Raw genomic sequence first — 14,236 nt, forward strand, 5'->3', positions numbered from 1 at the left:
ATCACTCTGGGAGAAGTTTCTTCCCCTTTGATTACCACACGGCTCCCCACATGCGCGGTCTGGATTCCGTGAATTTATGATCCATGAGGTCCGAAAGGTTGGTGACCACTGGTTTAAATGGCACCCAAATGCACTTAGACAATGCAGCTCTGACACACACATTGTAGCTCACTATAGTGCATTACTATTACCACGCATTGCTCTTGGAGGACCGATGACGTTCGTCTTTCTATTGGCACCATTTTGACATCTTTAATGGACTGATCATTTTTTGTAAAAAAATTTTTTTAACAAAACCCGTATATACTAAAGCACTCACGGGTTGACCAAGTTTTTCTAAATTTACCTGGAGATTTATGCCTATATGATTGCAGCTTCCTCCTTCCTGAATCGTCTTTTACTAGACTTAAGTAGCGGTGGATATGTGTAGCGTACTCACCTCTGATTGACACCCCATTTTAGTTGTACACCCCCATATCATAGTTATATGTATATGCTAGATATCTATATTTGTTTATGTTTTTGCCCTTTTGGGATGATGATTGTGCAATAAATGGGAACATTTGGAGGTTTGCTTTTATATTTACTAGTATCATGCTATTTTAAAATATGACTAAAATAAATATGTTTTTATTATATTCTACTTGTTGGCTACCTTAAAAGTCCCCTTAGAGGTGAAAGTTTCTTTTTGTTGTTTGGAAATTACTTAGAATGTAGCAGCAGATAGATTTTATATAGGGGATTGGCTTTCTTTTCTGATATCCTGAAAGCCATGTTTTCAATAAATGAATCTGAAGCCAAGAGGAAAAATACAACATACAGTTATAAGGACTTTTATGCGGATGTATCTGTCTCTAAAACCCTCACTACTCACCCACTATTTTATTTCCACCCTCATATTGTGTGATACTTCCCCCACCTCCTAGATTGTAGGCCCTTCGGGGCAAGGTCCTCTCCTCCTCCTGTGTCACTGTCTGTATTTGTCATTCGTTACACATTGCTACAGCGCTGCATAATATGTTGGTGCTATATAACTACTGTTTATTATTATAATAATAATTCATAAGCTGCATTGCTTTACAAACTAAAAAGTATGTTATCATTCACAATAGTAAAATGTAACTAAGGTCCAAATTTTTTTTTAAGTTACAGTTTCCTAACTGACCCTTATCTTTCCCTAGGCAGTTTGCCAGCTTTCCACACAGCAGCTTCCAATATAATCACACTATGGCTGCCCTGTGCCATCATTTTTTAGTGGGAGTCTTGGGTTATTCTAAACCCCAGTTAGAGGCCTTTCTAAACCTGCTGACCTTAGTTTATATCTGCACATATATTTGCTAGCACCACAAATGTCTATCCTGCAGAATTTACTTCACACCTGTGGTAGCATTGGCTCTAAATTTTATCCCTAACTACTACCTCTGATCACCAGAGGAAATGTTATATCTACCCTAATGTATGAAAGGACTATTTCCAATAAGATAAAGCAACTATTTAACACAGTCCTGAGGAACCCCTTAAAATAATTTTCACATCTTGAGGAACTTTTGCTAGAACCAATTTGTTAGGTGTTAGAGAGAGAAAAGCCCTTTAAATTGGTGGACAGAGGAAATAATGCCCCTCCCCCTCTCTCCAACACAGTGGGTGCTAGAATAACAATTTATAGACAACTAAAGACATGGTGTTGGTCCCAGGACTATGCAGACATTATCAAATGGGAGGTAAGTAAGCCACAAATTGAGGAACTCCTATGGAAATCCTGGGGGTTCAATTTAATCCTTAATTGAGAATATGGGTCTGAATACAAATACTATGCAGCCATTATCAGAGGAACTATTAGTTATCATTGTCCAAATCACTATTTACCAGCCTTCCCCTATAATAAGCATTGGTGGTATCACCTCCTAGCGCAGCTTTTTGACTTCCGCTTCATACTTATTCAGTATTAGATAATTTTGACCAAGCCACTTGATCCTTGTGCCTGGCAGTGGACAGATTGTGTCTGATATGTATTCCTCACTGAATTATTAACCATGATTCTTGGCATGCAGGTTAAAGGTTTGGTATAGCTGCATTGATAAATATGAAACCGTGGTCTCCTGTTTATAATAATTTATACGATTATTACAGAATGCAATTAGATATATCAGCTAAAAAATCTCCCTCTTCTAGGGAAGTGCAATTTAAATAGTAAAGCACAAGTTTATATGTGGCTGATTTACAGTTAGGTCCTAAAATATTTAGAGACAACTTTTTCTAATTTTGGTTCTGTAAATTACCACAATTAATTTTATATGAAACAACTCAGATGCAGTTGAACTGCAGACATTCAGCTTTAATTCAGTGGGTTAAACAAAAAGGTTGCATTAAAATGTGAGGAACTAAAGCTTTTAGTTTTTACAAAATCACTTCATTTCAGGGGCTCAAAAGTAATCGGACAATTGACTCAAAGGCTATTTCATGGGCTGGTGTGGGCAATTACTTCGTTATATCATTATCAATTAAGCAGATAAAAGGCCTGGAGTTGATTTTAGGTGGTCAACTTGGGAGCGGTTAAAGGAGCTCTCCAAACAGGTGAAACAAGCCATCCATCCTTAAGCTGCAAAAACAGAAAAAACCCATCCGAGAAATTGCTACAATATTGGGAATGGCAAATATACAGTTTGATACATCATGAGAAAGAAACATAGCACTGGTGAACTCAGCAACGCCAAAAGACCTGGACGTCCATGGAACACAACAGTGGTGGATGATCGCAGAATCATTTCCATGGTGAAGAGAAACTCCTTCACAACAGCCAACCAAATGAACAACACTCTCCAGGAAGTAGGAATATCGATATCCAAGTCTACCATAAAGAGAAGACTGCATGAAAGTAAATACAGAGGGTGCACTGCAAGGTGCAAGCCACACATAAGCCTCAAGAATAAAAAGGCTAGATTGGACTTTGCTAAAAAAAAAACATCTAAAAAAGCCAGCACAGTTCTGTAAAAACATTCTTTGGACAGATGAAAGCAAGATCAACCTTTACCAGAATGATGGCAAGAAAAAGTATGGAGAAGGCATGGAACAGCTCATGATCCAAAGCATACCACATCATCTGTAAAACATGGCGGAGGCAGTGTGATGGCTTGGGCGTGCATGGCTGCCAGTGGCACTGGGACACTAGTGTTTATCCATGATGTGACACAGGACAGAAGCAGCTGAATGAATTCTGAGATGTTCAGAGACATACTGTCTGCTCAAATCCAGCTAAATGCAGTCACATTGATTGGGAGGCGTTTCATAATACAGATGGACAATGACCCAAACATAAAGCCAAAGCAACCCTGGAGTTTATTAAAGCAAAGAAGTGGAATATTCTTCAGTCAGTCACCTGATCTGAACCCAATTGAGCATGCATTTCTCTTGTTGAAGACTAAACTTCGGACAGAAACGCCCACAAACATCAACTGAAAGCCGTTGCAGTAAAAGCCTGTCAGAGCATTAAAAAGGAGTAAACCCAGCATCTGGTGATGTCCATGAGTTCAAGACTACAGCCTGTCATTGCCAGCAAAGGGTTTTCAATCAAGTATTAGAAATGAACATTTTACTTTCAGCTTTTTAATTTGTCCAATTACTTTTTGAGCCCCTGAAATGAAGTGATTGTGTTAAAAAAGGCTTTAGTGCCTCACATTTTTATGCAATCTTTTTGTTTAACCCACTGAAATAAAGCTGCAAGTCTGCAGTTCAACTGCATCTGAGTTGTTTCATTTAAAACTAATTGTGGTATTGTACAGAACCAAAATTAGAAAAAAATGTTGTCTTCAAATATTTATGGACCTAACAGTATATACCAGCAGTTACTGGAATGCAGAGCTATAAAATTTATGATAACTTCAATTGTTCACCATGCATGCAATTAAACCAAATGAGTGTTTCATGTTGAAAAAACAGACTGAAAAAAATAGAAGGTAGATGATTTTTATAAACAACAAGGACATTTTTTGTTAGAACCCCTTTGATACATTAGCCTAGCAGCGGCCAACCTATGAAAGCCATGTTCATAGTAAGTTTTTATTGCCTAAAGCAACCAATTGCCTTTCAATCTGTGAATTTTATAATACAAATGTGTTTGCTTTAAAGGCAAACAGGCAGATTTTTTTCCCCTTATTTGTACTGTACCATTCCTAGCTTGTCTTCATACCAATGGGTTGCTTTAGGCCTTTTAACCCCATAGGACCTGATAATTTACTACTCCTATCTAGCCTTGGGCAACCCGGTAATTAGATCTCCAATCTCTTGTCTGGGAACTGTATACAACTATGAAGACTATCAGGAAGAGAAGATTATGGTAAATATTGAAATCATTTTCTCAAACCCTAACCCTGACGTCTTCCATACAAGCATATTTATGGGGTACACCTTCACAAAACCATGGAGAGAATGCTACAACTCTATTAAAACAAAGAGACAGAATGTAAAACTCTATAGAGAAGAATTAACAACAAAATTCCGGAAACACTTTCTGTTAAAATAACAAACGTTGCTACGGATAACACTTATAATGACAGCTCTGACGCACTTCTGAGGAACAGAGGAAACTTTTTGAAAAAGTTTGCTAGAAAACTTATATATAACTTAGCTACCGTATATATAGGTATTTGTTAGATGGATTATCTACATCAACCTTTATTGTTTTGTAAAATGGTTTTATGAATCTTTTCCAGCACTGATAATCATTGGATTTTTTTTAATATAATTTTTTTGGAAAATTAGTAATATATATTGTGAATTATATTGTGGATCATACATCATACATTAGACACATCGCGATAAACGTCTCGCATACAACGCGTTTCGCTTCTTGGCTTCTTCAGGGGACCTATCCTTGCTGACGCTTATCTTGCTCCGTATACCTGTAACACCTGTATTTTACTCTTTGCTACCTTTATCTCTTCCAGATGGTTTCCCCTCATTTCCTCATTTCAACTACGAAGAAAGTGGATGTAAGGAGAAATCCCCTTAGTGGTCGCATTGAAAAAAGGGTTCTCATTGATAGATTTACTCTGGTGATGTGTTTATAAAGCAGTGAACCTGACAATGTCAGATTCTCTGCTTTATAATTAGACCCCAATAACTGAGGCCCACAGCTATGCAAAAAAAAAAAATGATAGAGTCAAAGATGAACCCTTATCAGATCTATCTTGGGATCAAGGGAAGACCTTGCCAGCCACTTGGTCACTGGGTTCCTAACCTACTGGGCAGTTCATTTCTAAAAGCGGTACATTTTTCTTTTATGAAAATGTATTTTACAGTATATTAGCATGAATTTAATAAAGTTTGAAACACAAAATCATGTAAAGTAATAAAAAAATACATTAAAAAAAAAAAACAAATTAATAATAACATGATTATTTGGACTTTGACATGATTACTTTGACATGATTTTGTGGTTCAAATTTTTTTATACTCATACTATTACAATATACTAATAATAATACATTTTCAAGAAAGACAATGTACCACTTTTAGACATATAAATCCATTGTATTGCATTCAATACAGTTATTTTGTATTAAATACAATACAAAATAATTTGAAATTGCTGCCGTGCTCCTAGCAACTGCCACACGCACTGGGAACTCACGGGGAACGCCAGTGCATTCGCTAGGGGACAGATTGAAGGAAGAGGACACAGCCCGAGGACGGGATCAGACGGGCAGGATACTGGAGGATTCTAGTGGGGCCAAGTAAGTCTTTATTTATTATTTTTTAGCTACCCTGAGTGTGGCTTGGAGTTACCACTATCATCTGTTTTTTTTTTTTTTTACCCCAAGCCACACTCAGGGTTTCCGCCCAGGAGGGTAAAGAAGCAAAATCTGCAGATTTGACTTCAAGCAGAAGTGAAGCTACTGTGCTACATGTAGAATCTCCCAAGGCAGCAGTTCACTGGCATGAAGAAGCAGTAATCCCACCTCAACCTTGGTGCCAGTCTGAACATTGAAAATCAATAAATATTGTAAAAGAAAATGAAACAATAAGAGTTTTGCAATCCAATAAAAGTAGATAAATAGATGGTTAGATAGATATGATTAGATAGATAGATATGATTAGATAGATAGATATGATTAGATAGATAGATAGATTAGATAGATAGATAGATAGATTAGATAGATAGATAGGATGGCTGTGCAGTAGACCACCAGTAGGGGCGCCCCTGAGTTGCCATGGGGCGCACATTGGCCGCACACAGTCCCCGCACTCAGCCAGGGAGGGGGCGGGACATAACGGACCCGGGATTAGGGGAGGAGTCTAGCAGAGTGAGCGGACACCAAGCCGGCCCGGAGCTCGCTGCAGCCCCGGGGAGATGAGCAGGCTGAGCTTGCCGGGGGATGGTGCAGCGCTATGAATATACATGGGGGTCATGGCGCTACCGGCGGGGCAGAAGACAGCGAGCCTCATCCCGGGATGGACAATGAGATGATGAACCATGCCGGCTGCAGGAAGAGAGGAGCACCGGGCATCCCTCCGCCGTGCTGTCAGCTTATCCCCGGGATAAAAAGCTTTACCGAGGACTCTAAAAACGTTTCATGGAGCCCAATACCGCCCGGAAAGCAGGCGAGCCCAGCAGCCCGCAGCTCCCCATCCCCGTCCTCCTGTCTCATGCTGGCCGCTGTGTTCGTCTTGCTGCTCCTTTCTGTCGTTCCTGTGGGGCAGCAGCAGGCTCAGACCGGAGGGGCCCCGGGAGCGGAGCTGAGCCTCACCGTGCTGCTGCTGGCCTGCGCCGTGTACCTGGGCTGCGCCTTGTGCGCTGTGCTGCTCGGGGCTCTGTGTGCCCTGCACTGGGGGGGACGCTCCGCTGCACCGCCGGACTTCACCAGAGCCAAGACCCCCAGACAGGTGAGCAGTGCCCGGGACTTCCATGCCCCCCACCCCCCGGGGCACCCAGCTATCAGTGGCTGCAATCATTCACAGCACAGGGGCACCGGGGGTCTGCAATGCCAGAATTGTTATAGGTAGCGAAGGGGGCACCCTGCTGTCACCCTGTGATGGATGTGGCTGCAGATCAGGATGGCACAGCTGCTTTATTATTCATTTTCAAGTTATACATACTTCATTGGTCTTGTCATTTACCTATTGGAATTATCAGCTTTGTGTTTCTGATTATTATTTGTTTGGAGATCTAATATGATATAGGTCTTTAGAGGTCATGTCAAGTAAAAATCTTTGTGTTCAATGGTTCTATTATGTTTAATATAGAATACAGCAATACAAGGAATCATGTCATTGTACAGTGTATACCTGGCAGGGCAGATTGTATCTAGTAAGTATTTAGATACAAGATCATCCAAAGGATATACACTTACATAGATTCCTCCTCCAATGCACCATCAGAACTGTCCATGCTGGTTTGTGTCATTCTTCTTATAGGAATATTGTATCTGTCTAGATTTATAAAAAAATATTGTTTTATTTATAAATATACCACAGTATTATACAGCACTATACAATAAATAGGGGCTGCAGATGACTGAATATATAACAAGTCATATCAAGGACACAGATAGAAGAGGACACCAGTTTACAATCTTAGAGATGAAGAAGTGTAATATACAATGGGTGAAGGGTGTTTATTCTTCCATAGGGCTATGACAGATTAGGTGTAACTATAAATCATGGTGTATCATAGCAAAAGCTGTACACTCATCCTTCATCTCAGACAGGCTGGGCATCATTACATGTACAATGTGACTGGTTGAAGCTTACAAGAATTGGGTCACATTGGGGTAATCTACTAAGTGATAATGAGCACTGGTTTATTTGCTGCGTACACATATTTCCCAACGTAGTAAAAAATAATACAGTTGCTGAACAGTTCCTTCATGGTTTCTGCACAGTGTTCATACTATATCAGAGTTGGGAAAACACATTTGTAGGTGTGAAAGCTGGCTTTTCTTCCCTATCATATTTCTAAAAAAAATAATGTTGGAATTGGCATCGCCCTCGTTTTATGCAAATACTTGGATTAAAGAGAGGGAGAGATGTTAATGATCCTCACAGAGAAGAGTAAATCACTTTGTTACTTGTGCTAGGGATAGTCTTGTGATTACTGTCAGCATCCTCTCCCCCTACAGTCATCCTGCTGAGCCTTCGTCTTTGCTTTGCACTCATTCCTTTATTATTATTATTATTATTAATAGACAGGGTTTACCTTGCTGTCCCATGTGATCTTTTAAACCCTTGGGTCACTTTTGTAAGAGCAGTTAGAAATAAAGGCAACAACATGCTATATTGTTGAACTACAAATGTCCTGCTTTGGAATCCTGTATTTATTCATGGAAGGTATGGCCCTGCTTGGTTAGACTAATATTGACTCTCTTCTCTGATGTAGACCCCTACATTACTACACACATAGAACAGCTGATGTCCAAACATTTTCTTTGCTTGTTTTGTGTGTGTGAGATGATCTTATGGAGTCAGAGACAAGTGTATTTTGGGCATACAAATAATTTCAACATAGCAGCTATTTTATTGAAACACTTACATCTTTAGTATGTGACACATACCTACTGGCTGTTCTAGTGCTACAGAGCCCCGCATTCTCTCTTGCTGGTTTTGTCTTTCGACCCGTTATGTCCCCCGCAGGACACAACACTCATATAGGGATTGAAGGAAGATACCAAAACATAGTGATATATAGTCACCCAACTCTCCCAGAAGTATTACACGCACGAGAAACCAACAGAGGCTGCACTACTACAATTGAGTACAAGTCTCAGACCCCTAAGTACATCACCTCTTCTCTTTTAAAATGCCCTTTAAAGTGTAACTTTGATCTGTAAGTTGTTAGTCAAAATGTAAATAGGTGTATATATATATATATATATATATATATATATGTATGTATCTTCCTTGAGCAAGAGATTTAATTTATTATCACTTTCCCAATGCATGATTCAGCCTTGGTGTGCTGAACTTTTGTGTGCAGTCATATGATGTTGTGGGTCCTTTAAAGAAAACCTTTCTTTGCCAGTGTTTACAGAAACCCTTTTCAAATACAAAAGATTTAGATTTTAAACTATTACCAAGTCTAAACTTTGTAATCAAAATATATGTATAGTCCATCCCTAGGGAGACCTAGTTATTCCACCATTGGGCACTTCCTTCTTGTATCACATTAGATGCTTCTGCCCTTCCGGTGACAGTTTTGTTTTATCCTGTCAGTGGCAAAGATTTTTATGTGGACTTCAGTGTGTACTAGATTTTAATTCTTCAATCGGTTAAAAAAAACCTAATGTGCCTGGACTTCATGTTTTGGGAAAGGAAGGAGCATGTTTGAGGTGCCAGATGAACCAGTGGCATTGTTATGTTAACCTGCTAAGGGAGCAGATAGCTTTGATATAGTGTCCTTGAGTCATGTTTTTTTTTTGTTGATGGATGCATTCTAGTGTTATTTTAACACTGTGTTGGTAATTTATTGCTGACTTTCTTGGTCGTTATTATTGATGCTGTGCTAGATGTGGTGAAAGTCTGTAGGTATAGCTAAAGATGCAATTTATCTTATTTTTGGTACACAGGCTTTAGGCTTTTACAAGCGATTGCTTAGAAGCTCCATGTAGCTTCCTAGGGTTGTTTGGCTATCCAAACATCTCCATAGACTTGTAAAGGCCTAAAAAAACCTGTAGAGGCTTTTGCAAATGGAAGTTTTTTTTAGCTGTGCTAAAGTAGGCTTTAGTAGTAGCGCTTAACAGCCACATTTTTCAGAAGCAGGTCTGAATATACCTTTATGCACATACAGTTATCAAAATACTTTTAAGGATAGTTGTTCTTTGTTTAGTATTTAATCGCTATGGTAAGGTTTCATAGTAATAGGGGAATTATTTACTGGAGTGGAATGTTCTTGGTGATGGTAAGGGTAATTCTACTACAACTGGTAGAACATTGCTGCTTAAATTCTGCAGACATGAGCTGCCTTTTTAGGTTTTCATAGCAATTTGCGCTCAAGTTGTAGGAAGCTGCAAGTAATTTACCCATTTTTAAAACTCCTATGGTAATGAGGATGTTGCAATATAAGTTAATTATTACCACTGGACTATCAAGACATTAGATCTAGTGCTCTAGGTTCTGCACCTGTAAAGGTAATGGACACCTGCACACCGTGTTTTGTTTCCCAAGGCCATTCAGTCACTTTTCATGTTAAAGTACCTTGTAAACATAGGCTAGGAAAAAAAAAACCTGTTCCTCGAGTCTTTGTTCTCTTGCAAAGCTTTAACTGGTCTAGGAATCTTAAACATCCATAATGTTTGATGTGTTCCCTTGCACATTGGTTGTGCTTTTTGGGTGGGGATTAAACCTTATGATCTTGTCATCATCTTTAAACTTTTTAGTTAGGTGTTTAGTATATATATATATATTTTTAATGTGATAAGGGAAATGCCCCTTATTTGACTACTACTTTTTCTACTTTTGGAAACGTGTTTGTAACTTTTACATCAAACTTTTAAAAATTTCTTTTATGTGAGGCTGATACAATTTCAGTGTTATAAAAGTGTAAACCGCTAGGAATAAAGCCGTTCAATTTAAAATGATGTCATATCAACATGATCAACCCCGATCCCTGGAGGACACTAGTTTTTATGGCACTCTACACCTGCATTTTTTTTTGCAGTTTAGAGCCTGTGATATTTTGGAGTTTGCTGATAATATCACATGTAAACGTGTATCACATGTATCACGTGTAAAAACACTTGTTCACAACACTAGGAAATGTACACGTGCAATCAGTCGTTGAAAAAGATCTTTCATGATCCTTTCCAATGACTAATGACTGCATGATGTAGCAACGAGTGCTGTACATACAGCACCTTTCTGCTCTATGGAGAGGGAGATGGAGAAGGACGGAGCGGCACCCTGCTGTGCTCTCTGCCTCCTTCACTTCCATTAGGATTGTTCGTTGTCCATCCCGTGGATCCACCAAGATGGTCTTTTGGACGATGGACGGCAAGCGCTGTACACGCGTAGAATTATCGTCTGATATTAGCCCTGAGCCGATTATCAGACGGGAACAATTGCACATGTGTACCTAGCCTTGATAGAGAGGCCAATCACAAGTCATTAACAGATTGTGTGACTAGGCTTTGTTCTCATTCATTCATTGCTTCATTAATTTATTAAAAAAATAAAAGGGCTCTGCATGCGTTGGTACTTAAATGAGAAACTGCATTTGTAAAACAGACCTGACCAAGTTTAGATAACAAACAGTAAGCAGGCTTTACCTTGGGTTGCCTCTTAGAAAACCATGGCCAGGGTAGAGCAGACCCTACACTTAACTGTTGCTTGTAATCTCTGAAGGTCCGGTGCACAGGAGCTGAGGCCAGCGGAGATAATAAACTTGGGCCAGAATGTAAAATGGTAATGTTGTGGGGAGATAAAGTTAGGATTCTTGGCTTCTGCTACAATTTATCCTTTAAAATCAGATCTTATCAGCACTAGAGCCTCCTGCAGGTTTTACTTCTTTGTGTCTCAGTTGAGATGTCCCATCACTTCCTGTCCAGGTGAAACTGGTGTGAAATTTTAATTTGGGCTGCACATCTAAACCCTTCCAGACATCTTAACCCAGTCTACTGTATGTGAATTTGATAATTATTTTAACTAACAATTTTTTTTTTTTTGATAGCCATACATGTAGCATTTTTGAAAAAAGTTTGTTTAATCAGTATATATTATTGGTTATCTGACACAAAGGTAGATATTTTTCTATATTAAAATTTAGTCATTTAGGCTATTTATTGACTTGACAGTCTAAATTAGGAGCTCAATAAATTGAAATACATGAAAGGTCTTTTGGTTTTCTATTTTTCAGTATCTATATGTATGTGGCCACCATAAGGGAGCCCACATATGTAAATGAAGATCTAAGTCCTAACAGGTAAAGGAAACCTGCATTTTTATCATGAGGTATGACATTTCAGTCCCTCCTCTGGCTGGGTGCTGACCACCAATCACCTCTGTAATCAACACGTTGCTGCATTGCACTTATGGTCTGCACTGTACACCAGAAATGTAGGTGTCTAGATAAACTAATAAAACTATTGTACCTGTCATTATATCACTGTCCTCTCCTAAAATGTTAATTGCTTACTTGTCACATTGATCCACTGGATTCTCTGCCTGCCAACACTTTAGCTACCAAATAATTATATGCCATTGGTATATGCTTTGGAACCAGAAACATTTGAGCAGCAAGCATTTTTAGACCATGTCTGCCTCATTTCTCATTCTTTTAATTTGAGGGGTACCTGTTGTAACACACGCAGTAACCTTAACCCAAACAACCACAACAATACAGTGTGCAGAGTACCTCTTGAGCCCTTCCATGTAAAGGAAACCACTTATTTTATTATATGTTCTGGTTGATTTGCCAGGATCTGTGACACAGCTTACTTGTAGAAAATGAAGTGCCAGGGCTTGCCGCCTCAGTCAACATTTCATGGAAAAATTCCTATCTTTATCCATCTGCAGCTAAGGCTTGCTATGTTAAAATCTAATTGTATAATCTCCTTTAGATTTAACTAAAGCTTCCAAATATAGAGCTTTAGGAGTCAATAATACCAATATTTTATTTTTTTATGAATAGTAATAGTTTAGTGTAAATTTTTTTTTTTGTTGGTTATATAAGAGATAAATGATTTATAAAACCGGAGTAAGGAATGTAATGCAGGCTCAGTAATGTTTTTAGCACACCTGATTTTTATCTCCGGAATAAAACATGTTGATGCAGCATTTTAACTCCCATAATATAATGAAAAAAACAGCTGTGGGTAAATAAGATTTCTGAATACTAACACGTGCCTGTACTATTATGAATGATCATTGCTTGTTATTGCTATTCCAGAACTGATAGAGCAGATTAAATACTCTACAGCTGCCTGTTCAGTAATTCTCCAAGCAGTCTGGTACATAGTGTAACATACTCAATTTCCCGCATCCCCTATTTTAGAAATGGTATTTATGGGTTTTCAGCAGGTTTTAGGGTTTGGGTTGGACTGTTGCTATACAGTGGGTGCAATGTACTCATAAGTCAATGCTTTAAAATCAAATCAAAATCATCAAGTGACGTAAATAACATTGAATTTTACAATGCTACCTGTCAAAGGGTCTGATATAATAAGAAGAATGTCAGATCCTAAAGGTGATGTGCATCTGAACAACAAGGGACCAATTGTTATGGCTAGACAATCAGGTCAAACCATCAAACAAAAATGGCAGTCTTGTGTGGTGTTTCAGTATGACATGGCTAGTACCTCCCAGTACTACAGTGGCTGCTGACGGCAGGGTCCTGGGTGCCCAGAGTACAATAATATTAATTGTGAGGGGGTAGCCAATAGTCATTCTGGTCTGATTCCTGACACTTTTATTAACTTTCCCTTCTGCTGCACTTTTTCAGTGGTTATAACCTCATACAACCCACTTTCTTCAGCTGAGTCTAACAGCTGCAGTACCCACTGGCACTTCTCACAACTCTTTCCTCCAATTCTGCAAAATCTGGATGTACTTCCAGTTTGCCCTCTTTTTCACAGCTACTGTGTGAAAAGCTATCGCGGGCAATCTGTGAATGTTTTCACTCTTTAATCCTCCCTTGCTAACCAGGAAGCCAGTGTGCTGACTGCACACCTGCTATCCCAGAATGGCAGTGTCAGTCTTTACTGTACACAATAGTACTTTTCATTTTTTTTATGGAATGCAGACATAATTAGGAACATGAATAAGTAATAGACATAAATACCACAAGAAACATATTAAAGGATTGTGTGCATAGAGAAAAATCTTCAAATAAGTTACAGTATATAAAAAATTAACCCTACTTCCAATGCAGAGGATTACATTTTAGTTTCCATAGTTTTTCTGTATTTTTTTTTTGTGGACTTTAAACAGTATTTTCCCCTTTAATAAAAAATAAACTTCTTAGTGCATGATTGCCTGTGCTCATAGAAAGTATGTTAAATAATGCTGGCTATCATTTAATATTATTATTATTATTATTATGATTATTAAACAGGATTTATGTAGCGCCAACATAATATGCAGCGCTATACAATAGGCTTTGTCTACACGGATGTTTTCCCCAGCGTTTAACCTGAGGCTTTAAAAGCCCATGTTTGAGATTCCCATGCATTCCAATGGATGGATTCCAATTCCAAATGGACGTTTCCTTGAGGCACATTTATTATTATTATTATTATTATTATTATTA

General features: G+C 38.6%; 1 protein-coding gene across 2 annotated transcripts in view; it reads left to right on the plus strand.

Annotated features, from left to right (window-relative positions):
• The first annotated feature begins 6,289 nt into the window (after window positions 1–6,289).
• The window catches only part of SNX25 (sorting nexin 25), a 77,156-nt gene continuing 69,209 nt past the window's right edge, over window positions 6,290–14,236 (plus strand). For both annotated transcript variants that reach the window (XM_072406139.1, XM_072406140.1), the window contains exon 1: window positions 6,290–6,882. In XM_072406139.1, coding sequence (XP_072262240.1) covers window positions 6,388–6,882 — 495 coding nt within the window. In that variant the 5' untranslated portion in view covers window positions 6,290–6,387. The remainder of the gene's footprint in view (window positions 6,883–14,236) is intronic.

Source organism: Pyxicephalus adspersus, chromosome 3 (assembly GCF_032062135.1).
Source record: "Pyxicephalus adspersus chromosome 3, UCB_Pads_2.0, whole genome shotgun sequence".
Classification (NCBI taxonomy): Eukaryota; Metazoa; Chordata; class Amphibia; order Anura; family Pyxicephalidae; genus Pyxicephalus; species Pyxicephalus adspersus.